The sequence below is a fragment of the Phoxinus phoxinus genome, assembly GCF_949152265.1.
Source record: "Phoxinus phoxinus genome assembly, chromosome: 2".
Classification (NCBI taxonomy): domain Eukaryota; kingdom Metazoa; phylum Chordata; class Actinopteri; order Cypriniformes; family Leuciscidae; genus Phoxinus; species Phoxinus phoxinus.
Genome location: NC_136877.1, coordinates 39,580,641 through 39,606,263, shown reverse-complemented (window position 1 = coordinate 39,606,263; position 25,623 = coordinate 39,580,641). Strand labels below are relative to the sequence as shown.

The 25,623-nt window shown below is 38.0% G+C and overlaps 4 protein-coding genes across 9 annotated transcripts in view; 2 read left to right on the top strand and 2 right to left on the bottom strand.

The window, feature by feature from the left end:
• The window catches only part of shroom4 (shroom family member 4), a 52,801-nt gene extending 48,224 nt beyond the window's left edge, over positions 1-4,577 (top strand). For all 4 annotated transcript variants that reach the window (XM_079583721.1, XM_079583720.1, XM_079583722.1 and 1 more), the window contains 2 exons: positions 532-804; positions 2,895-4,577. In XM_079583721.1, the coding sequence (XP_079439847.1) occupies positions 532-804; positions 2,895-3,182 (561 nt within the window). In that variant the 3' untranslated portion in view covers positions 3,183-4,577. The remainder of the gene's footprint in view (positions 1-531; positions 805-2,894) is intronic.
• Positions 4,578-6,718: 2,141 nt separating this feature from the next.
• Positions 6,719-17,233, bottom strand: otub1b (OTU deubiquitinase, ubiquitin aldehyde binding 1b). The gene is made up of 7 exons (XM_079636572.1): positions 17,159-17,233; positions 14,412-14,473; positions 13,349-13,447; positions 13,147-13,265; positions 9,695-9,779; positions 9,364-9,558; positions 6,719-7,212 (listed from the first exon to the last, which is right to left on the bottom strand). The coding sequence occupies exons 1-7, from the start codon at positions 17,199-17,201 to the stop codon at positions 7,015-7,017; spliced, it is 801 nt and encodes a 266-aa protein (XP_079492698.1). The 5' UTR covers positions 17,202-17,233; the 3' UTR covers positions 6,719-7,014.
• Positions 17,234-17,251: 18 nt separating this feature from the next.
• cskmt (citrate synthase lysine methyltransferase) lies at positions 17,252-18,621 on the top strand. The gene is made up of 2 exons (XM_079636559.1): positions 17,252-17,438; positions 17,729-18,621. The coding sequence occupies exons 1-2, from the start codon at positions 17,351-17,353 to the stop codon at positions 18,406-18,408; spliced, it is 768 nt and encodes a 255-aa protein (XP_079492685.1). The 5' UTR covers positions 17,252-17,350; the 3' UTR covers positions 18,409-18,621.
• On the bottom strand, positions 18,510-25,471 carry LOC307011151 (PC-esterase domain-containing protein 1A-like). Of its 3 annotated transcripts, XM_079636536.1 has the most exons (10): positions 25,326-25,471; positions 25,106-25,179; positions 24,913-24,992; positions 24,176-24,408; positions 23,924-24,074; positions 23,601-23,835; positions 23,322-23,408; positions 19,396-19,458; positions 19,041-19,163; positions 18,510-18,941 (listed from the first exon to the last, which is right to left on the bottom strand). In XM_079636536.1, exons 2-10 carry the CDS (start codon positions 25,161-25,163, stop codon positions 18,832-18,834), a joined length of 1,140 nt encoding a protein of 379 aa, XP_079492662.1. In that variant the 5' UTR covers positions 25,164-25,179; positions 25,326-25,471; the 3' UTR covers positions 18,510-18,831. The 3 variants fall into 3 exon arrangements, with proteins under 3 accessions (XP_079492662.1, XP_079492663.1, XP_079492664.1); XM_079636537.1 differs by lacking the exon at positions 19,396-19,458 and having other exon boundaries at positions 18,593-18,941; positions 25,326-25,407; XM_079636538.1 differs by lacking the exon at positions 25,326-25,471 and having other exon boundaries at positions 18,601-18,941; positions 24,918-24,992; positions 25,106-25,142.
• Between the last annotated feature and the right edge of the window lie 152 nt (positions 25,472-25,623).

Below are 25,623 nucleotides of genomic sequence, written 5' to 3'. Positions count from 1 at the left end.
ATTAAGATTGACAAAAATATTGTCATACTGTCACCAAATCTGCATTATTTGAAAACAATAAATATATATATTATAAATAAAAATAGGTATTTTATAATTTAACCCTTTTCTATTTTTATATATTTTAAAATGTAATTTATTCCTGTAATTTCAAAGCTGAATTTTCAGCAGCCGTTAGTCCAGTGACAGTCTTCAGTGTCACATGATCCTTCAGAAGTCATTCTGATATGATGATATGCTGCTTATGAAACATTTCTTATTATTATGAATGTTGAAAGCAGTTGTGCTCTTTTTGTGGAAATCATGAATTTAAGATTCTTTGATAAATATAAAGAGTTGAAACAACAGAAATCTTCTGTAACATTATAAATGTCTTTACTGTCACTTTCGAGCAATTTAATGCATCCTTGCTGAATAAAAGTATAATTTAGTTAGTTCATTTCTGACTGACTGACCCCAAACTTGTTAACTGTAGTGTATATACTGTGTATAGTGTATGCTGCTTCTCATAGTGAATGTTTACATGTACAGAAGCAGCTGATGGAGAGCCTTCGTAAAAAGCTGGGTGTCCTGCGTGAGGCACAGAGGGGCTTGCAAGAGGATATTCGGGCCAACACTCAGCTGGGAGACGAGGTGGAGAGCCTGGTGCTTGCTATCTGCAAGCCCAATGAGGTCGACAAGTTTCGTATGTTCATCGGCGACCTAGACAAAGTGACCAGCCTGCTGCTGTCACTTTCTGGGAGGCTGATCCGTGTGGAAAGTGCCTTGGACTGTGTTGACCCAGAGACCGGCCACCACGAGAGGGTGAGGAGAGACAGTATGTTATGACCCAGCGATAAACATCAACATTTGAAGTGGATCAAAACCTTTCATCAAAGTTATACATGAATTTTGAACAATACCTGTTATTGTCTTAGGACAACTTTGATTCACTTTTTTGATCCACTTCAAATGTTGACTACTGTATATTAATGTTGGCATGAAACAGAAGTTGCGATAGATATACGTCACAATAGGGAAGAAAACACTGAGTAAAATGGCAGCTTGGTTAAGAAAAAATGTAGGGCGGGACTTTTTGGTTTGCTATTGCTGTGATGTCCTGTGAGTGACAGGTGCCCCCGCCCTCACGCCAGTAAACATCATAAGAGAAGTGGAGGGATGTCACTGCAAGAGGGAGGGGAAGTTATTTTGATTATAGTTTATGAGAGCACATGAAGAAATAAAAAAATTTGCACACACAAATAATTTATAATAAATACTGCAATATTCCATAAAAAATACGGTAAGAATTGACAATTTGGATTTCATGGTGACTTTAAAAGTTGGATATATAGTGCATATATATATATATATATATATTATCAGTGGCGGACCGTGCATTTCACACCTAGGCCTTCAGTGATGTCCACCCTGAATTCCTGAAATTCCTGTTTTTATTTTGCACCGGCAACTATAGGGTTAATGCGGTGAGTTCGCGAAAGGCCGGGTAGAGAGAAACGAGCGAGTGAGTTCAGCTTTTGTGTACAGTGGTTCTTGCGTTCCGATTATATATTCAGAAACGGATCCTCATCCCTGTCTTATCCTTCAATGGCTACAATAGTATTAATGTTTGAAAAAAAAGTTGTTGTTTCGATCATAAATTTACACACCAAAAAAAAAGCACGGACAAAACCGGGGGCAAAAAATGCATTAGCCTATACTCTCCAAAACTGATTATTTTTTACACAAAATCCATCCTAATTTCTTTCCTCAAAAAGACTTGAATCACTTCCTACAGGTTGTCTGTGCTTTTCAGTCCCAACAACATTTTCTATCGCTATCGAGGTTAATGTGCTGAAAGTCGAGTCTGTCCCGTCGTATTTCTGTCATAAGTTTTAATTCGCTTTAGTGCTGCGAGTGTCTGCTCGCTAGAAGCAGTAACGTTAAACAGTGAAAACACAGCAAAACATGACGACGTGTAACGTTACAGCCGACACAAGCTCTCACACAGATTTTTGAACGATATCATTGAGATCAGCGGGACTTTTGCCTTCAAAATCAGTCCTGTCATAACTTTACATTGCAGTCTGTTCTGTTTTTACCCGGACAGATCGATTGAGTTCCGTGACTTTGCGTAAGCTGAATAAGGGATTTTTTCCGGTAGGTTTGAACCTGCTGGTGGTCGAGGAAGGAAATAAACATTAATTTGTGGGTTGAAAAACTATTAAATCCACAGGTATTTTAGTTTACACAGTTCGCAACAGATGCGGTTAGCTAGCTCTGACTACACGCTCTGACCATCCAATCAAAGGGCGTGGAAATGCTTACGTTATTGTATGCTTGCTAGATGGCCCCGGTGCAATCAACTCGATATCTGATTGGCTGATTAAATCTGACCGATTATCTGATTGGTTAAAGCAACAGTTTCATTGCCATTCATTTAAGCTACGGCCCACACTATCGATTCTGAAGGCCTCGAGGCAGATATATTTCACCCTGGCAACACATGATGACTGAAATATGATTGGATAAAAGCACTAAAATAAATATACACCACTGGAAGCAGCGCAACCAAGAGAAAAGCTATGAAATTATGAGAACAGACTATTGGGAATAATTTAATACTCATTCATAAAAAAAATATATTAAAGTGCAAGTCAGTGATTCTCATAGTGTTTAGGCCAGCAGAGAAGGCCTTGCTGGCCCTGAAGGCCCACCACTGTATGTTATAATACAAAATATACAATATAGCATTGATTGGTTGTATCTGAGTAACAAAACCAGCCCAATTGCTATTCAAAGCCTGCCCATTCATGGCCAAACCTAGCCCGAGTTTGTTTGATTTGCTTAACATTTTTATTCAATGGCCATGTCTTATTCTCGCTGCCTCTCTCGTTCTTTCTGTGATGTTATAGCTACAACTTCTGGAAAAGAAGAAGCAGCTGCTGGGGCAGATGGGAGAGGCTCAGGAGCTCAAGGAACATGTGGACCGGCGTGAGCAGGCTGTTGGCAGGGTGCTGGGGTGTTGCCTGACCCCAGAACAGATGCGTGACTACTGTCACTTTGTGAAGATGAAAGCGGCCCTACTGGTTGAGCAGAGGCAACTGGATGACAAGATCAGGCTCGGCGAGGAGCAGCTCAGGGGACTTCGAGAAAGCCTCGGCCTGGGGCTGGGCGTCGGTCTGGGTTACGGGCATTACTGAGAAGTGCTTTAAATAAAAAGATTACTGTGTGTATGTATAACAGGATTTGAATGGGACCGAAAAGACCTTGTTCTGCAGTATGTTTCAAAAAATGGATATAGCTTTTTCACAACAATTGAGTACAGAAGGGCACAATTACCATAGAATGAGGTTCAGTTCAATTTGAAAACACTACATCACTACTTGAAGTTGTCTGTTAGGACTTCAGCTGCACTAATAACCGTTCAGTAAAGTTTGCGCTTACTCAGTTAACCTCAGACACCGCCAAAGAACGCATGTGTGCGTATACTTCTCATTGAATACAGCTGGGGGAGTGTCCATGCACTGCTATTTATTTATTTATGTGTGTATATAATAATCATACACACTATATATATATCTCTGTCAGTAAATTAGAGAATCCTTGATTCAAGGTCACAGTCCTTTAACAATAATTTACAGCCTTAATCTGCATGTATCTGATTTCTACTCTTGGGCATGATAAACATTGTTTTGTTTAAAATGTTTTGTTTTCAAGTATATGTATGTACTTTGAAAACGTGTACATGGTTGATGCTAAAGTGCGTCTTTAAGTCACAGAAGTTTCATTCTGTCATAACTGGAACTTTTCTTAAATTAAACATCGTGGCCTATTATTGCAGTGTTTTCAAGAAGTGACCTTTTTTATACTTAAATTTCATATTCAGAATGCCTTATAGTACTTGCTACACTTTTCTCAGATAATTATTGCCAAAGATAAAGGTTATGTCTTTGTGAACATTAGAATATAAATGTGCTGTGCCTGTTTTGATGAATGACATGCATACATGTTTTAAGAAGACCAGCCTTGCCTTACCAAAGCCCTTATATATAGACATGTTTCCTTTGAATAAGAGTTTTTAGTTAAATGAGATGCACTGTGTTTAACCTTATGTATCATCTCACACGCTGACATGGCAACTTTTGAGGTGATTGCTACAAGATTTCCTTAACTTTGAGAAATTGGTCATTTCTCCAATAGGAGAATGCTGCTTCATTGACAATTTACTGCCTTGAAAGTCTTTTTGATGTTTTTTTTTTTTTTTTTTTGCAAAACAAAGGAGCATGAGATGAAGATTATAAGGAGAGATTTAGAAGTTGCTGTATAGGAATAAAGAATGAATGTATGTATTTGGTTTAAAAAATGCAGATCAAGAAGGAAAATGTGCCTTTGTGCTTATGTTTGCTGTTTTAATTTTTCCTTCACTTTGTATAAACGTTATAGTTTATTTACTATAAACTCTTGTTCATTTGTTGTATTGTAAACAGTTAAACGCTGGAGATGAAAGGAAATATTTGGTCTATTGATAATTCTTTCCATTTTGTGATTGAAAAGATTCATTGTTAAACATGTACAATTAAAAATATCTTATCAGGGCTATGCCTTTTCTTTTTTTTAAATAAGTTTTACCAAGTTCATTATGAAAAGGTTGTGTTGTGTTTAGGTAGTTACCTGATATTATATGTCAGTAGGCTACCATTGTTTTGTCTCAAGATGCATTCCAGTAGTAGTTTTTTTTTTTCTCTAAGGCACATTTATAAAAGCTACTTAAACGCCCTAATTGAACTAAGGCCTAATGATTTAGGAAGCAATTGTCTGTAAAACCAGGGCAATATTTTGATAATTCATTTTAATAATGCATAAAGATTTTAGAGACTGTGGAGTTTATATTTTTAAAATACATTACCATTTTTAGGTTACAAACAGTGACTGCGTGATGATAATATTTGAACATTAATAATCAATCATTCTAATGTTTGAGATGTGATTTAATAGGTTGATTGTCGTTACGTAACTAATAATTAACGAGGGGTGTTGATTGGATGGAAGTGAGAACACCAGGCTATTAAAACTACTTTGGCGGGAACGTAAATGTATAAATGAGGTGCGAGTATTGTTTTTCTATTCTCAAGTTCAACTAATCATTGCTGGTTTACAGTGGACAACATGATGTTTGGAATTGTACGAGCACTCAGAAGCACGAGATCTACACACAGACATCATGCCTTTACCCAGCGTTTCTACATTACCTCGAAAGCTGCAAAAGGCAAGGTCGGCGCAGTGGTAAGTTCAACGGGAATGCAATAATAAAGGGAAGTCGGAGTAATTTGAATTTTATTTATTTCGAATAGTTCTTAGTTTTATCAAACGTACTCAATTATCTTCCGTCATCATTATTCTTTTTTTGTTTACATTTGTTTGACTGTTTCTTAACATATAGCGCCATGCTGTTCCGCTCATTGCGTTTTTGTTCGAAAACATTTTAAGCGTGTTAAAGTGATGCCTGTTCAAATTGTTGCCGCCATGATTAAACCAATTTAGAATCTCAACATGTGCAGTGCATCTAGCTATAACTGCATGACGTGTTGTGTTGAGAGAGCATAGTGAGTCTCCGTGTTCTTGCACTAGCGTAAAGTTCCCAAACGCTGTGAAGTTATCAACCAATCAGACTTTCACGACGAAACTGGTTGAGTGAACTGCACCTGCTGGAATTCTTTCGAGAATTACAAATTATCTTGATATGATTTAATTTTTTACCAATATTATTAATCGAATGTATCTTAGAAATTGCTCGGAATTATTTTTAAAATGTTTACTTATAAATAACCTAGTCAAGCTTGCTCTAGCAGTGGTTCTCAACCTTTTTTGGGCAAGCGCCCCCTATCCATTATCCAGGTCACTTATATATTTTCAAATGTTTAAGTCAATCCTTTTTAAATAGTTTGAAACTTTCCCTTCCTCCGCTGCGTAATTCTAGTCAGCGCGAAACACATTTGAGCACGTGAATGCTGATTCTAGTCAGTGCTTGAGCTCTGGTCTATGACTGGAAAATAATAGTCGTTGCAAAAGAAACGATACATAGCTTACATGTCGCATTAAACTGGCAGATTTTAGAATGTTGCAGGCAATTATTTTTCAAGTAATTACATGTTTAATCTAGTATTGCCTGGTCGGATCTTTGGTGTAAACTCGTGAACGACCCCCCCCTTAAAAAACCTTAATGCTTCCAATTGTCTCTGAACGTTTACATGTTGGACATCACTTGAATGCATCCATCATATGGGTCTATAGTTTTTCATGCTTGCATCTTTTTGCAAATATTGTGTACTCAGGCATGTATCTTCCCCCCACACGTTTAGGAGAGTGTATTTGTGATGGCCTTTATCTTCATTGCTGTCCTTGGTCCGGCTGGATGGATTTTGTCCAACTCTACTAACTCCCACAGAAAAAAGCAATGAGGAAAATGAAAAAAATGCCTCAAGCTTGAGATTGTTTTTGTAGTGCAGTTGTTGGAGTTGTACATGATTCCAAGTGTATTTGATGTAACCCAAACCTATCTTAGATAAACATCAGGCATAGAATGTAAAATGAGCACTTAAATCACTGTGCTGCCTATGAAATAAAAACGAATTGAATCAATGGTGGTCATTTTCTGTTACTGGCTTAGATCCACTTCTGATTCAGTGTCATTACATTCACAATTGATTTCTACAACCACAAATTCATTTTAGTCATGTGGGGTGCAAGTCCCTTTAATAAAACTCATGAAAGGCAGTGTAACAAAGGAAAAACACTAAAAGCAAGTTAACAACATTTACAACCACAAAAAAACTACTGTACAACCCTAATGCTGCCATTTGATGCCGTGTCAGTTTTTGTCTATACTGAAAAAAATAATACATTTTGTAATGAGAGACCTGGAGTGAAAATTGTGATTAATCATCACAAAGTCTTGCATACATATGTATGACTTAACTTGGCTGTAAAACTGGGATGGTTTCTCGACAATGGAACCACAGAATATATAGAGCATCACTTATACAGGATGTCATAATGGCCTGGGCGGTAGAGCAAAAAGATCCGTGGCACACTTCCTTCAGGGAAGACATGATTGTTCACCGTTCCACCCTCTCCTCTGTCCATGTATTCCACTAATATGGGCACGTTCAGTGCCTGTGCTAAGGCTATGATATGGATGTGGTCGCTTTCTTTCGACATGGGTTCCACCTCCTAAAAAAACAAACAAAAAAAAACATTTATTAGGCCAAGTAGATAGTTTGACTCCTGATTAATGTAATGAGCTGTTTTTAGGCACCGACACCTACACTCTCATGTAAACAGAACACTTAATTTAATCAAATTCACCACATGTTAGCGTTTCATTCACATTTGGAAATAAAATCTAAAGGTCTGTTACTTGCCAACATCTATCTCTTATGAAATATTTCAAATCATTATATCCTTAACTAATTCAAATATACACACACTGATAAGCTAAAACACTATGATCAGTCACAGCTGAAGCTAATATTGTTAATCATGTAACAATGCCACATTTTACGGTCTGGGTGGGTTAGATGGTAACCAAACAATCAGTTCTCATACTCAACACGTTGGATGCAAGAGAAATAGGCAAAAATAAAGATATTAGTGACTGACATGGGCCAAATTGTTATGGCAAGTCCATCGACTGGATCGGAATATTTCTGAAACCGCAAGGCTTGTGGGTTGTTTCCGGTCACCAGCGGTGAGAATTTACCAACAATGAACCGAGGAGGGACAAACCAAAAATACGGTGACAGGATGCTGATCGATACATGAAAGCAATAAAGGCTATCACACAAAATTTTAATGATGGTTATGGAAGGAATGTGACAACACAGTGCCTCGCACTTTGCTGCATGTGGGGCTACGTAGACACCAACCAATCAAGAGTGCCTATGATGAGCCCTGTCTTCCATCGAGAGCACCTACAATGAGCACAAGCATTGGAACTGGAACTTGGAGCAATGGAAGAAGGCCGCCTGGTCTGATGAATCCCGTTTTCTTTTACATTACATGGATGGCCATGCGCATGTGTGCCGTGCCGTTTACCTGGGGAATGCACTGTGGGACGACGACACCCGGTGGAGGGAGTGTGATGCTCTGAGCAATGTTTCTGCTGGGAAACCCTGGGTCAGTATGTAAATCTGGGTAAATATAACATGTGCCACCTACATAACCATTGTTTTAAACAAACCAGGTACACCCCTTCTTGCCTGGTGGAAGTGGCACTGCAACACATTGTTCAGGAATGGTTTGAGGAACATGAGTTCAAGGTGTTGCCCTGGGTCTATTCTTCATACCTCGCTTAATAAATCAGAGATGATTTGCCAGATGCCAGATCTTCTAATCGTGATAACTGATTTTAGCTAATTTGGTTCTTCAAACAAATATGTGGAATGGATTTGATTAAAATATCTGGATTAAGTTGTCTGAGATTACAGCGCGTTATCTTGTGTTCATTGGAAAGGGCAGATATATCGTTACTCGAAACCATGATCAGCAATGCAGCAATTGGCTGGCGGCAAGACAGCAACGTAATGACATCATATTAAAAAAAAGAACATCACACACCAGACAAAAAAAATGTCTGGGCCTTCATAAGGAAACACCCAAGCGACTAAAGCGACTTAAAAGTTATAACAGAGAAGTAAAATGTGTACTGTTTGTTTACTAAATGATTCCCAATTATTTCCATTATTTCACGATTTCTAGTATTTGTACAGGCTTTAAATTTTTATTGTAATGTTGTAATTAGCAATTCGTTTAATTTTACCTGTGAAGAAGATTTGTTGTGACCTCATTAATTAAAGTTTGACAGCACTTAAAAAGATGCAATCTAATCCCGTTTACATGAAATAAGCCTGCTTCACGAGCAGGTTTGAGTTTACGGACTTGTTGCTATGACAGCAACTCCGGGATGAGCTTTGAAGAACCTAACAATGCTGGATCATGTCAAATCGTCAACAGTAAAATCAAGATAACTGAATAATCCATGTACGAGAGCAGGCCCCATGCCTCCAAATTCCCCAGATCTCAATCCAATTGAGCATGCGTGGGATGTGCTGGATCAACAAGTTCGATCCACACCTCGCAACCTACAGGACTTGAAGGATCTGCTGAAAACACTTTGGTGTCGGATACCACAGGACAATTTCAGGTGTCTTGTAGAGTCCATGCCTCATGTAGTCGGTGCTGTTTTGGCAGCATGTAGAGGACCGACAGCATATTAGGCATAGGCCATAATGTTTTGGCTCATGGGTATAGAAATTCCATCGAAAAGCACATTATAATTAAGATGTCAAAAACAAACTAGCTCACAAGTAATAATCTTTTCACCTGCTGGCAAAACTCTTTGACAGAGCGGCCACCCTCTATGAAGTGCTGAAAAAACACGTGCTCCCGCTGCAGGTATCCAGAGGTGAGAAGCCTCAGGTACACCACTATGTAGTCAGACACGCTCTGGTCATTGAAGGAGTTAAGCAGCTCTCCAAGTGATTGCTGCTTTTCACACTGCTCAATCAAGTCCATGAACTGACAAAGGAGAGAAACCACAGTGAGCATCAACTTACTACAGTCAGCATGATTCAAATGAAATTACAGGATTTAAGCCTTGAGTTTTGAATATAAGAAAGCAGCATAGTTTTTAAAGATACATTTTCCAACTCACAGTGTTGTGAAAGTCCTCAATAGTGAACTCAGTGAAGCCCTGATTTACAAGGTCCAGTTTGCTCTTAGCTGCCACAGCTTTGAACCTAGAGTAGCAAAAATGAGATCAGATTGATAAATAGACATTCAATAAACTGGTTATCCACTGCTAAAACCATGACAGAAAGCAAAACAATGTACACAATTAGGCGTGGGCGATCTGACGATTTTATATTGTGATTAATCTTGAAGACGTCCACAATCACCTTTTCAAAAGAATAGTAGAGATCATCGTGGTATTTTATGTCCTCGTAATGTTAAAATCAGTGTTGGTCAAGTTACTTGGAAATAGTAATTAGTTACTGATTACTGATTACTTCTCCAATAAAGTAATCCAGTTACTTTACTGATTACTTATTTTCAAAAGTAATTAGTTACTTTACTAGTTACTTTACTAGTTACTTTACTTCAAAAACATGATGCACGACCTGAATACGCTATAAAAGCAGACCTTTCAGCCTAATTATATTCTTTCTGCATATGCCATCATCTAAAATTTAATCAAATTAAACATTCTCTTTTTTAAAACTTGTTTAATTAGTTTCAATATTTTAACTTTATGCACATTGCATCAACCAAAAATTTAATTAAATGCAACAGTCTCAGACTTGAAGAAAAATGTTGAACATTTAACCAATTTCTGCAGTCCACCATATTTTAACGAAATACACAGTCCTTCTTCTGTTAACTTATATTTCTGCATATTCCAGCATATAAAATGCTAATATTTTTATTGTAAAATCCTCTATTCGATTAGATTCAAATAAAATACAGCAATAAACTAATTAAAATGAAAGTCTCTCATGACTGTATTCCAAATTATTAACAGTTACGTCTTTTGACATTAAAGAGCAGATTCGTTTTGTTTTTGTAAATCGTCAGACATGTTTTTACCATTTCATGGAGTTTTCCTTTGTAGAAAGCCTTTCTTTAAAGTGAATTTCGTTTTGTATAAATTGTATCTTAATTTTAATAAATATTGCATCAACCAATTGCATGTATTTAATAAATAAAAAGCAAATATAGCAGACAATATAATAACCGTGCATTGAGGCGGTAGCGCGCCGCGTTCACTTCCATTGCATTGTTAAAAGCCTTTCTTTAAAGTGAATTTCGTTTTGTATAAATTCAGTTATTTTTGTATCTTATTTTAATAAATGTTTCATAAACCATTTGCATCTATTTAACAAATACAAGGCAAATATAGCAGACAATAACCGTGACATGGAGGAGCCGCGCGCCGCGTTCACTTTCACTTTTATTGTTAACTAGAGCGCGCACCTCATAAATGAATGAAACTCAGCGTAGGCCGATGTCTCATGATACATTAGCATTAAATATCTTTGCTGCATCCTTTCTAGAACAGACAAGGGCTTTCTCGCGGCTCGCAGCAGCATTTACGGATGATGAGTTTTGTGATGCGGTTGCGGATTAAATAAATAATACCCCATTCGCGCAGCTCTATCGATAACAACATTGAACACTAGGCTACACAAATAGTATTTTTTATTTTTATTTAGGCGATTAATTGTCCATAGTGACATAGGAGGTGCCGGATCCAATAAAAAGGTTCCGTATCCAACGTCGGGCGTGTTCCGGCTCAAATTAGCCACGACTCACGAGACAGTCTAACGAAACAACATCACAGTAACGCAGTAACGCTGCCTCCTTACGGGAAAGTAACAGTAATCTAATTACTGTTTTTGCAATTGTAATCCCTTACTTTACTCGTTACTTGAAAAAAGTAATGGGATTACAGTAACGCGTTACTTCTAACGCGTTACTGCCCATCACTGGTTAAAATACAGCAATGACTGCCTAAATGGTTGTGCTAACTGGCCAAAGTATGCTGAAGAGACGGACGCGTTCACAGAAAATCAGGTACACACACACTGACGATGGGCGGGTGCTCGTTGGTAGTGGGGGAGGGGCATGAGAGTTGTAAACATTAAACATTTTGTCTAAATCCACTCAATCTGCCAGACTTGCCGACGGCAGCTTTAACGTCCAATTCATGCTTTGAGTGCGTGCTGCGAGACGGAGCAAAACATGGACGAGCAACGTTTACACAGGGATTCAGGCACGTGCCTAAACGGTCAAATATACACCAAAATATATAAAAATGTATGTCTTGGCGAGAATTTAAATAAAGACAGGCGAGAATTTAAATAAAGACAGTAGTTATTTCTTAAGTAAATAAACAGTTGGGAAAGAAAATCAGGGTTTAATGACTATTTTGACAACTGATTGTTGAATGCAATACTGTGTTTTAAATTATCCAAATAGATAAGTCCATAGGCTTGTTCCAGTCTGGATATTCTCAACAGTATATCAAAATTGAGAAGATCGCATTTCAAATCGTGGATCGCGATATGTTATTTTGCGAAGATCGCCAACCCCTATACACAATATACAAAATTGCACATAACGTAACTGAGGTTGCTGCTATCTCCTGAATTGGTGTATAATTTCAAAACAAAGGCAATGATATCTGCTTTAAAAGGTTAGTTCACCCAAAAATGAAAATAATGTCATTAATGACTCACCCTCATGTCGTTCCAAGCCCGTAAGACCTCCGTTCATCTTCGGAACACAGTTTAAGATATTTTAGATTTAGTCCGAGAGCTTTCTGTCCCTCCATTGAAAATGTATGAACGGTATACTGTCCATGTCCAGAAAGGTAATAAAGACATCATCAAAGTAGTCCATGTGACATCAGTGGGTTAGTTAGAAATTTTTGAAGCATCGAAAATAAATTGTCTAAAAAATAACTAAAACTACGACTTTATTCAGCATTGTATTCTCTTCCGGGTCTCACCGGTTCCGTAGTGACACTGCTGACGTGTTATCTCGTCCGTGTAGTATTCGGGTTCAAATAAATATGGATGGGCAAAAAAATGCAAGTCTTCCTCTGTGTCGAAATCCTTAGACAAGTTTGCGAAGATTGTTTTGTTTACATCGTGCGTCTCCCTCAGACTGTAAACGAAGCTCGGGCGCACCAGATAACACGTCAGCAGCGTCTTACGTCAGCACCGTCACTGCAGAGTCGTGAACGCAGATTGACACCAGACCCGGAAGAGAATACAATGCTGAATAAAGTCGTAGTTTTTGTTATTTTTGGACAAAAATTTATTTTCGATGCTTCAAAAATTTCTAACTAACACACTGATGTCACATGGACTACTTTGATGATGTCTTTATTACCTTTCTGGACATGGACAGTATACCGTTCATACATTTTCAATGGAGGGACAGAAAGCTCTCGGACTAAATCTAAAATATCTTAAACTGTGTACCGAAGATAAACGGAGGTCTTACGGGCTTGGAACGACATGAGGGTGAGTCATTAATGACATTATTTTCATTTTTGGGTGAACTAACCCTTTAAGCAACCCAGAAAAACAGTCAAACTACCTTTGCAGCTCTTTGCTGTCTTCCAGTAGTGTCTCCAAATGTGCAAATCCAAAAGCTCTGTAGAAACAATTTCCATCCGGCCGTGTCTTCCGAATGTGCGCATACTTTTTGTGAAGGTCCTATGAACAAGACGCATGTAAGAGAAACATTTACACAGAAGGTTTCGGGCACTTGCCAAGTAAGCTCATGAAACTGTAGTGACCTTTATCTTGAGCTGGTAAATGGTGTCCTCTGCAGCATATTCACCCTTAAGCACAGAGAGATCTTGTATGTCCGACACTAAAGGGTTAGTGGTGGCTATCTATTAAAACAAAACACACACAATAAGAGGGATAGTTCATTTACTCACCCTCATATTGTTCCAAACATGTGTGACTTTCTTTCTTCAGAGGCATACAGAGCACCTCTGCTCTTTTCCACACAATGATTGTGAATAGGGAAAGATGCTGTCAATCTCTACAAAAGCAATTCATATGACTTTTATGCTATAAGTCTAAAGGGCAGTTCACACCAAGAACGATAAATATAATGATAAAGTTTTTTTTTTTTACTTTAAAGAGAATAACACAGTCCAGACCACAACTATAACAATATCACAGAGAAACGATAGGATTTTTTTCCCAGCTGATGAACGATAAAACCATTTTACAGGCAATTAAAATCCTATAACTTTAAAGAGCTTGAGCATTTAAAGCAGCAGACAACATAACTGCAGCATGCTTAGAATAAACAGAACATTATTATCAGTTGGTGTGTTATAGTTATAATTTTTGGCAAGGGTGTAGATTTGGTTTGAACATTGGGGGGGTTTTCATGTGATCATGGAATAAATTTTGGGGGGGTTGTGGGGGGGTTGTAATGCATAGATTTAAATATTGGGGGGGTTATCTCCCCCCCAACCCCCCCACAAATTACGCCCCTGATTTTTGGTGTAAAACAGGCCTTCAGGCCATTCCATTTGATGATATCAATGACAGAAATTACATGCTTAATCTTTAAATTACCGGTAGGACTGTTTAAAGCCATGGTATATGTTCAGAAGACTACAGCATACATATTGTATAGACTACTTTCAGCCACGGGGTTTTAATTTTAATTTGGGAGAGTGACAGCCCATCTCTTTACTTGTATACAATGAAAAAAAAGATGAGAGTGGATACATCTGAGAACAACTCTTCATAATTGAAAAAAGGATATTTTGACAACAGTTACCATTACAAGGCTTCTTTTAAATTAGACATTTAGTCATTACTCTGATCCCTCACCTCTTGCTGAATGCGGTCCTGTTGTGCCATTATGGCTTCGTCATGTGCGAGGCAGTTCACTCCTGCAAAAAAAAGACAAGTCATAAAAGTTTTAGAAATCTGCCACGCAAGAACTGGACCTGACCCAGTTGACAGTTGCTAATGCTGCAGTTCAGTTCTTTCACCTCGCTGATTCTCATGTCATTACACGATCTGACGAAATGTAAACAAAGTCGTGTGTAATGAGCATGGGCGTCAGTTTGGTTTGAAATGTGCTGGGGACAGAGACGCATTCAGAAGTGCATTTTCGGAAGTGCTGGGTACAATGACGCATTCATTTTTTTTATCTTTCGCTTAGGTCATGTTTTGAAAGACGATGTCCTGAAGCTTACTAATGCAAGCTCTGCAAGCTACTATGCAGTGGCGGCGTTTCACAAAAACCTAGAATGGCATTCCGTCTGGCAGAAGCGGCAATTGCCTGGGACCCCGCATTTTAAGGGGCCCCCCGAGGGCTGATCATTTAAACAACCAGAAATATTAATATAAAGACGCAGCAACTTCAGTGGGGCCCCTCGCTACTGCTTTTACCCTTTTCAAACTGGTGCAGCGCTTACTCGCGGTAGGTAGAAAATGCATGATTTGATTTGTTAAACATGAAAAGGATTTATCCATCTGGCATGGCAGCTCGCTCTAACTTTAACCTAGATAAATGTTCGCTATTAGCCTATATGGATATTAGGTGCATATCCAAAGTGTGTGTGCGGAGTGTGCGCGCACTGCATGGCAGGCGTCGGCGCGAACACTTGCATTTCCCTATCAACAGAGGAAACAACTTTAAATACTCAATCTTTTTTGAGGTCCAAAAGGAATAACGCATCAGTCGCAGCCTACTTTTATTTGGGTAAACTCACAATTACAAGAAAACGTTGTGCTTTTGTAAAATAAAATAAAACAAACAGGGCGCGCTATAGCCTAATTATCTCCATGGCGTGAACTAGCGCGTCTCAATAATGAACTGAAATGCAGTGTATAGCCTCAAAAACGTGATGAATATTTCTATATAAAGCTCGAAATATCCACTTTTAAACGAAAAAATTTGAATCGAAAGCAAATACCGGCTGATTAGGCTGTAGGCCTAATCCATAGGCCTATAAGGTGCATTTCTATCTAAAGGCGCATCCACTTTACAGTGGAGATGTATATAGATATGTTTGGAGCCGACACTGATTTAGAAATATATATTTTATTAATAAACAATAAAAATGCCTCATTATTTTTCAGACATATATCATTTGCCTGCTTTTGCGGCAAGATTTATGCATGCGCTTGAGCGCGGATTAGGCTATATTCCTCCATACACTCATTATTTTAGCAGAAATTAATATAAACGTGAGAAAAAAATAAAACGAGCTCCACAGAACATAAAATATTAATTTTGTTAATCATTTTATTTAGTTCGCATTTATGAGGAAAAAACAACGTTATGGACGTGACCGCTCTGAAATCGGCACTAAAAGATGCTTTAAAACTTTCACAGACCTCAATCAGAAAGCACAAAGCCTTTCTTTAAAGTGAATTTCGTTTTGTATTAATTGTATCTTAATTTTAATCAATGTTTCATCAACCGATTGCCTAGATTTAATAAATAATAAGTAACGCAGATAGATAGCATAGTATCACGACGACACGGAGGCGCCTGCGCATGAACAGGAGCTTGTCTCATAAATGAACCGAAACTCAGCACAGCCTTGCCTCATAGACCTGAGAAATATATATATATTATCTACAGAACGCTTTAAATCATACTTTTTAAACATAACAATTCAAAACGAAAGAAAACTATGTAATCCTTATGAAATGTGCATTTCTCTCTGCCGCGTTCATCGTCAACTTCATCTTTGCAGCGACACAGAAAACACTTGTTTATTAATAAAAATGTCTCCTTTCTATATTTGACATATTCAGATTACTTTTGCCAGTTCTTTGTGGCAGCTTTTAGGTGCTTTATTGGCAGCGCCACCCTTATGGTGCGTTCACACCGGACGCGAATACCGCGTCAGGCGCGAGTGATTTCAATGTTAAGTCAATGCAAAGACGCGTTACATGAACGGGTCACCACTGCATCAGCACCGAATTTCTTTTTACTTTATTTTTAAATCCCCCCAAAAATCGTGATACGAACTGAATCGTGGGTCAAAAATCGTGATACGAACCGAATCGTGGGTTTGGTGTATCGTTACAGCCCTACTAGCAACCCTAAAAAGTGGTGGGTACAAAATGACTCATGACGAAATCTGGTGGGTACGCGTCCCCCCCGTCCCCCCCGAAATCGACGCCTATGGTAATGAGTCGTTAACTCAGTGTCCGTAACAGTTGCCATACAATAACAATACAAATACATACAACTTATCTCTTAATACACTGAGTGAATAAAAAGGAAAATAATATAATATAGTCTACAGCTGATTGGCAAATAGGGCTGATATTAATTTTTTTGTTTAAAATAAAAGCGTAAAATGAAATATTTTCCTAACGAAAATTTGACACTGAAAAAAATGTTAGGAAGGCTGTTTTTTTTGTTGTTGTTGTTAAATGAGCCCAGTTAACTCTTTGTGCAGCTGATGCTCCTACTCTGCATTCCTCCTCCTGCTCGTGCAGCAGTCAAAACATATTTTTTGCCCTAATGCAAGCTCAATCGTGCAGATGTTTTGTTTTCGCATGTCACTAATCTTTGAAACTGTGCGAGGAAATGTTATTTTTGCACTTACCCTCCATCTCTACCTGTGATGATTCCTGCTGCTCATCCGCCATCTTGATCGAGTTCTTCTTCCACCGCCCCCTCTCATGTACACTTCCGGGTTGTGTCATTCATTTCAGTCAGTCGGGTCAGTCACAGAATCACTCATGCTGCCGGTGTTTTGGTTTATCTTGAATGCCTTTACCTAAGCTGGGTATTTAAAATGTTGTCATTTAAAAGACTTGCAGTGTCGCTAAGGACCCTTCAAAAGCTGGCGGAGGCTCACAGATGGCACCATACTAGTTTGATAAGTACGTGTATATTTTATTTTTCAAGAGTTTTACTTGGCTCTAGAGATTAAATTTGATTGAAAAACTGCACAAATCGGAATAGCAACTTTAATTATCATTTCCAAACATGTTTCTAAACAGCTGTCTGCCACAAACATAGGGCCCCGTGGTCTGATTCCTGTTTCAGTCATATTTGCCATACAATAGTTTCAATTATTTGCTTACATCATCTTTAGAATGACTTGCAAGTTAAAAGGTAAAAATATGTATTTTTATTCTATATGCTGATTATGTATAACTTGTGTTCACAGATGAGTTGATTGAAAACATGGACAAAAAAGCAACATGGGACAGATTCTACACAGAAAATGGAAGCAAAGGCCAATTCAAGAATTTTGAATGGTTCTTCGGATTTCACTCAGTCAAGGACTTCATTCTTCCTGTACTTGGGACCATGTCTCATTCCCACCCTGGCCCATTCAACATCCTGGACATGGGTTGTGGCACATCCGCATTAGGACCCTGCCTCTACAGAGCGTCTCCATGTGCTGTGAAGGTTACTTGTGCTGATATCTCCCCAGTGGCAGTGAGACTTATGGAGAAGCACACTAAATTGGCTTCAGTGCAGCCATGCAACCCATCCTCTGCTCTTGCTTTCCTGGAACTTGACTGCACACATTTGAGAGGACACTTTGGGACCAGAAGCCTGGACATGATATTGGACAAGGGTACTACTGATGCTTTAGTTAGGTCTAAAGAAGGTCAAGCTAAGGCTGGACAGATAGTGAGGCAATGCTTACAGGTGCTGAAGCCCTCAGGGATTATTTTACAGTTCTCAGATGAGGATCCTGATGCCAGGCTTGTATGGCTAGAAAGAGAAGTTAGAGGAGCAGAACTGACAGCTGATGTAGGAGTTCAAGAGGTGGGAGAATTAAGAGGAGTCAGCTATTTTTGCTATGAGATTTCTCCTTGTACAAACCCCCACACTTAAAAGACAATGCATTCAAATTTCTCTGCCTTCTAAAAGGGTTTCTAAGTGACAGAATAAGTCTGTCTAACAATACTAAATACTAATAATATATATTTTTGTTTAATTATTATTGTGCACCATGTACAACTTGCCAAGTCAAACGCCTGTTTACATTGTTTGCATCAGATGAAGAAAAATCTATTTCACACTTTTGTAAAAAACATTTTTTTTATTAAAAAAAAAAAAGTCAAATATTCTGTGGTCCTTATTTTTCATCAATGTGGGAAATTACTTTAAGAATCATAACATTGAATGAAACCAGCATAATTGAAAACAAAATATGAATAAGGAGAATTTAGTGCATAGTTTAACGTACACCCTCCAAAAAAAACAGGAGAAAAACAACAGTGTTGTGTATTATGGCCATTCACAATGAGATGAGATTTAATATCTGTAAGGATGTAGTCTCTCTCGTGTACTTGGTTTTCGGTGTTTCTGCTTCATGACTAAGTTGTTCACTGGCCAGTTAGGGGCAGCAGCTGAATTGTTAGCACCTTAAAAAAAAAAAAAAAAAAACACAATCACCCTTTTTTTTTAGCAATATTATATTAATATTAGATCCTGATGATTTGAGAAAATAATAAAATCTGTACCTCTGTAAAAGGTTTCCCTTTCAAAGCTCTGGTAACCAGCAGTCATGTGGGGTGGCAGATCATCATGGCAGTACTGTGATCTGAAGCCATTGACCATCCTTTGACCCTGAGTCCAGACTGGACCTGGAAGATGAGAATAAAAACGTCACTTTTAGAAAGCACTGGAGGATATTGTAGTTTTTAGGCATGTTAGGTTTTGTTAATATTAAAACTTATAATATAAAAAAATATAAAAACTAAAATATCCCCAGTGCTTTCTAAAAGTTGTACAATTAGTGGTTCAAAATGAATCATGAGGATTGAGTGAGTAAATTGAGAGGTTGAGTGAATTTTCTCAAGAGTGGTTGATTGTTACCATAGTTGTAGCGGATGGCGGGCATCACAGGTGGATAAAAGCACCTCTGGTTCCTGTACGGAACTGTTAAAAAAAAAGACTCTAAAAAAAAGGAATCTATGTGAACTTATACTCTCATTCAAAAATTTAGGGTTGTTAAGATATTTAAAATGTTTTAAAGTCTCTTACACTCACCAAGACTGCATTTATTAGCTCAAATAGAATAAAAACAGTAATATTGTGAAAAATGTTTCAATTACATATTAGCCAACATGTTAGTTGTAAAGCGTTTTCTTTAAAATAACGGTTTTCTGTTGTTCATATTCTGGGCTCATCTGCTTTTCTTAAGGCTATATAGTATGCTTTATTAATAAGGAGTGTACAGAATTAGATCTTTTAATACAGTATAACAGTCTTAGGACATTAAGCCGTCAATTTTTTTTTATGTTAAGCGTTTTAGAATGCATTTTATCCGCGCACACAATTTGTGAAAAACTCAAACAGACACAGGCAGAGTGAAGGACAGGATTTTTTTCTCGTTTAGGTAGGGTACAAGTGATTTCAAAACGTTTCAGCCAGTTCTAATTTGATTTTTGGATGCTGTGAACATGTTTACATTCGGACAGATTAACATTTGGATGCTGCCACTCCAGTTTAGCGTTTATTGCCGTTTCTGCAGTTATAAAGACAAAGGTGACAATTCTGGCTATACTTTCGTTATTTTAATAATTTCTTTATTTTTATTAAATTTATTGATCACTCAGGGTGAAGTGCCAAGAAGAGAGAGGGGGTAGCTAAACAACAAGAATGAGATCACCAAGCAATCTAAGGTTTAACCAAATATATTATGAAAATGGCTATACAGCTAAGCCCCTTTCACACAGAGATTCCAGAAAATACACGGTTGATTTTGGTTCATTCACACTGCCAGTCATTTTCTGGGATCTGTGAGTGCGTTCACACACATCCCGTAAAGACACGTGACGTCAGGATGAGACGTGTAACGTACTCGTCGAAAACATGTACACTAACGCATCGCGTACCGCTCCACAAAGCTGGCGAACGATCTCAGCTTCAGCGCGGATAGTAATGAGCTTTGTGGTCTCTGCTTCGTTCCAGTTTGCAATTAAACGTTTTTGTTCTTTGTTGATGACGAACAAACTTTCTTCTAAGAGCAACAGAGTCGCGCGATGGCACGTGCATCATCACTACGGGACACCCCTTATGGCATTGTTCACACAGGGCGCGTTCCGGGACTGATCCCGGCAATGTTACTAGGTCCCCAAACCGGGATTGATTCTGGACGTGTTTGCGTTCACACAGAAGGCACTCTGGCAATTTCACGGGATCAACCCGCTGTGTGAAAGGGGCTCTAGTACAATTTTGTACAATATTTGAGGATCTTTGCTTCTTAATCTAATTATGATCAACACCCTTTACCACACCTGATGAAATGGCAGAGTCCTGCTAGTCCAGGACCTGATGGATATATAAATGAGTTCTATAAAAGTTTTAAAGAACTATGGGAGAATGATGGGAGATGTCATCTTCACCCCCTTACTGCCGATGCAAATCAATCCGACGGGACTTACAAATTAGGTTCATGGATGAGACAATGAAATAAAGTTGTATAACCGTTAAGTTTGATCACATGATTTTATTTCATTCTAATGAATTAGCCGCAAGTAACAATGTTTAATGCTAAATAAGGCCACTACCTCGTACATGTCACTTGTCAAATTAAATGGTGGGGTAATGCAGCGCAGTTTTAAGTGTTCAAAACAATACTAAAAGTACATTTGAACGTATAACGTGAATATGGATCCAACTGAGGCTATAGATATCAATGGTCAAATCAATTAAAAGCAGGTTTAAATGGGCTAAGAATAGGTTGAAGTACTTGAGTATCTTTATCCCCTCAGACCAATTATACAATACAAAATAAAAATTTGAAAAACTATACACAAATAATTTAGCATGTCTAAGAAAATTTCATCTGCAGCTTGTATTGGTTATCTTAAAGGGGTGATGAACTGAAAAATCAAATTTTAGCTTTTGACATATAAGAGGTCATCATATTATAAGAATATCCTGTAAGTTTCAGAACTGAAAACTTCCTTGTTAGTCCAATAAAAGCTTTTATTGACACCAGGCACAGCGAACGACAGGTTTTTCAAAGTGTGGATCTATGACATCAAAGGGTATCAAACACCACCTCCGCAGAAGATGATCAACGACTAGAGATGTTCCGATTCCGATACTAGTATCGGAAATGCCGCCGATACCAACAAAAATTCTGGCATCGGTATTGGCGAGTACTTGTACCCATGTACCGATCCGATACCATTTTCATAAACAATACCTAGTTATTGCACGCTAGCTTTGCTTAACACTGCAAATTGGAGATCAAATCTTCTTCGCTGCTCTAAACAGTTGTTGCCCGCGGCAACACAGGAAGTTGTGCTGTGTCGCCACAAGCAACCACCGTTTAGAGCAGCGAAGAAGAAATTAAAATGCACACGCTAGCAGTATGTCCGCTGTTTGGCAATATAACCGACAAAACTGGGTGGGCACAGTGACGCCGTCATCTTTACGTTTTAAAGAGATTATTTTCTTAAATTATTCATATATCATTTTTTTCATTCCTAGATTTATTTGTTGTACTATTTTTTTATACAATTATATTGTAAAACTAAAATACTATTTTCAGTTTACAGTATTAGATTTGTGGCTGCATTTGAAGTTATTTTTCACTTAAAAATAAATAATATACTACTGTGAAATGTCAGATAAAAAAAAAAAATTCTAGTTCACTGTGTGTACATGTTTTATTAAGGGATAAGTCTGAAGCACAACATAAAATAACTATATCAATTCATACAGGGCTAGTATGAATTGCAGCTGTATAGATACTCACCCACGTATCGGATCAGTACTTGGTATCGGCCGATACCCTGAGTCCAGGTTTCGGAATCGGTATCGGGAAGGGAAAAAGGGTATCGGAACATCTCTATCAACGACTACTTCAACACTGCCTGTTTAGCCCCGCCCACCGATTCGCGCATTACATGAAACTCATAATATGCAAAACTGTTAACCAATCATAGCAGTGGGCGTTTACTTCCAAGTATTTAATGTGGCATGCCCATAAAACCGAGCGTTTCAGGAGCTAGGCTCAAAACCAGGGTAGAAAATAGCCTATTACAAGATGTTTTTTAATGTAAAAACCAAGCGAACGTCATAAGTTGACCTCAGACAATATAATTGTTTTTTTTAAAAGCCAGTTCATGACCCCTTAAATGACATTGTACCATCCCATTCAGACGCAGGTCTCAATATGGACTTAGCCATCTGCATCAAATATTCCACAATGATGCACTTAAACCATTTAAACGCATAAGAAATTAATCCACACTTCCATGGTCTAAACATTTAGATGTTCAAAACCGAGACATTTCCTCACAACACAAGGAATTAGAATGTAAAAAAAAATCCTTACTAATAATTTTTTTCTTTTTTTATGAAATACAAACTGGACATGATCAAAAAGACCATTTCTAAAGGATACCTGTTGTTTTCATTTAAGAATTCAAATAACACTTTACAGGTAAAGGAGAAATGGGAGGCTGAAATTAACAGAACGATTTCTCTCGAGACTTGGCAGGAAGCTTGTGGAGACATCTTGTGACAAGCTCTGATATCTGAAGGGACTAGGGAGTTCAAATGGAAGATACGTTTATTTTTTAACTCCACAAATAATAGCAAAATGGCATCCATCCTGTTCAGACTAATGTTGGAGAAACTGTGGACAGTGTGTTTGTAACCACACCCATGTTTTGTGGTCGTCCGAAATTATTGGAAGGACACATTTATGTATATATGAAAAATATTTGCCAAATAAAGGTAATACAAATGTACTAAGCCCAAACTTTTGGTTGATAATGTACCTGGATAGCGAGCAGGAGCACTTGAAGTAGCCGTTTGCCAGCTATGGTTCTCAGGTAATGGTGGGCGATTATCTGCATTAATCTGGTCTGCAAAAAAATGCAAAGCAAAAAAGAACAAACATAAATGGGTGACTAAATGTTCCATTAACTAAAAATACGATTATTTGAACTGTTTGGTTGGTATGGATCAATATATCCTACTTTTAAAATGATAGAAACTTATTTTGCAGCTTTAAACCTCAGATAATAAATTGCATCAACTCAATCTGCACTTCTTACCCAGTTTTGGCAGTTCCACACCCCAGGCCTGTGCAACATGCTCCAGGAGCAGGCATGTGATCTTTCTGTGGGCGACTGCATTCCAGTGTACACCGTCTTTCATCCGGTGTTGCAGGCTGAAGCGAAACTGGAAGTGCAAGTCCAGCACATCAAAGCCGAACTTGTTGGCAAGAGTGGCTCCAAAGTAATTGGCTTCAATCACATCAAATCTTAATGAAGGACCCATATGTTCAATCTGAGTTTGTGGGCAAGATGAAAAAGGATTATTGACTCACCACTGTTCATGAGGGTTCATCCCCTACCATTATGTTTTTGTAACCCACCTCTGGGACCAGGAAACCTCCCAAAATCTTCTTTCCCAGGGGCATAGTCATGTTCCACACAACCAAGCTCTCTTCTGGCAAAATGGTCTTTAGCTTCATGAAGAACTTGTTGAGGTTTTCTTTGTACTCCAAGGCCCAGTGACGGCTGTACCTGTCCAGTGTAGTAAAAAAAAAATCATGTTAATTGAAACATAATTATGAAATGCTAAATATATTATGTCTGTAACAAGCTGTAATGACGAGCACTACTACCTGGATATGTCCCATACACAAGAGTTCATGATAACCAGGTCTGGTTTTATGCCCTGTTCAAAGTCAGCTAGGATGCTCTCCACATATCTTGAGAAAACTTGAGTCACAAAATAGAAGCGGATCAAGTGGTGATCTGTGCGGTACTGTCTCACTTCTCTATACGCAGTGCCATTATTCATCTGGCCCAACCGGCCACCTTCCACCAGGCAATCCTGTTCGAATGAAAATTCACCCTAGGATATATATGGATAAGATAAGATGCATCATCAGACATTGCGTAACCAGGAAACACTATATGAGATTAAAAAAAAAAAAAATTCCTAGCAGCTTTCTTTTGCTCCCATTTATTGATTACATGGAGAGCGAGAAAAAAAAGACCAAAACTGTATATTTGTTATTAAGTCTTTTGCTAAAAATATCCTATGGACATGCTACCTGGTTTTTAGCTGGTCATCAGATGCTCAACAAGCTACTATGTCCCAAAAACAAACTTGACAGCCTAAAAATGATGTAACGTTAGCCACCTGGAACTGTAGCTGGTCTAAAATGGCCTACCAGTTTACACCAGCTAAAAAAAAAAGCTGCCATATTGGCTACCAAATGTAGTAGCTGCTATCTTAATCTGGATTTTCCAACCAAATAATTAGCTAAATTTAAAAGATTAAATGTTTGAACATGTACATTTTAGGATTAGTAAAAGCCAGGAGACAATTTATGAAACATGCATTCATACTGACCTTACTTTTTAACTGGGACAGACTTAAATATGCGTCTCTCTGTAGGATTATGACTAAATCCTTGTAGACAGAGCGCTGAACTGGAGAGAAAATCAAGTCATTCTTATTAAAAAAAAAAAAAATCAAGTGTAATTTAGAGTGGGAAATCACGAAGACCATTACTATCACAATATTAATCTCCGTCAGTACTCACTTGAGTCTCCTAACACCACAACAAACTTGTTGTAAAGCAGTTGAGCCACAGGCCTCATCGCGCCGTTAACTTACCTGCCTCACGTTGAAATCATAGTTATTAATTGAAAAGCAAAACACACGCAAACTTTGTAATAACAAATGACAATTCGATACACGTTGGGTTTGAAACGTTAACACGGATTTTCTTGTATCAAACACCATAAATCAACAAAACATACCTGTTAAACCAAGAATTCCGTCAAAGATGAGCGAGGATAAATTGCGTGTCGTAACTGTAAAGCGTGTGAATAAAAGTAAGATATTGCTCCCCTTGCGGTTAATATGGGCAAAACATGATAATTAGATTTTTAGACTTCCTTTGGTCGGTCTAATTAAAGTGATATCGTATTTAAACTATTTAAAGAGGAAAACTTCAGCCCCATTATAGCAAACAAAGTAAACTTTATAGAAAACATACACCAACTCAGTAAACTAATTGTACTTATAGAAGCTACTTGCTTTTTGTTACTTTTACGG

Bases quoted from the DNA above. Each gene is read 5' to 3' on its own strand.
- LOC307011151 (XM_079636536.1), bottom strand. From the start codon at position 25,163: ATGAGGCCTGTGGCTCAACTGCTTTACAACAAGTTTGTTGTGGTGTTA. The intron at 24,993-25,105 runs GTGAGTACTGAC...TTTTCTCTCCAG, and splicing joins TGTGGTGTTAGGAGACTCAA to TTCAGCGCTCTGTCTACAAG. The intron at 19,164-19,395 runs GTAACAATCAAC...CTCATCTTCCAG, and splicing joins CGCCATCCGCTACAACTATG to GTCCAGTCTGGACTCAGGGT.
- otub1b (XM_079636572.1), bottom strand. From the start codon at position 17,201: ATGGCGGATGAGCAGCAGGAATCATCACAGGTAGAGATGGAGG. The intron at 14,474-17,158 runs GTAAGTGCAAAA...TTTTTTTTGCAG, and splicing joins ATCACAGGTAGAGATGGAGG to GAGTGAACTGCCTCGCACAT. The intron at 13,448-14,411 runs GTGAGGGATCAG...TTGTTTTAATAG, and splicing joins AGGACCGCATTCAGCAAGAG to ATAGCCACCACTAACCCTTT.
- cskmt (XM_079636559.1), top strand. From the start codon at position 17,351: ATGTTGTCATTTAAAAGACTTGCAGTGTCGCTAAGGACCCTTCAAAAG. The intron at 17,439-17,728 runs GTACGTGTATAT...TTGTGTTCACAG, and splicing joins GCACCATACTAGTTTGATAA to ATGAGTTGATTGAAAACATG.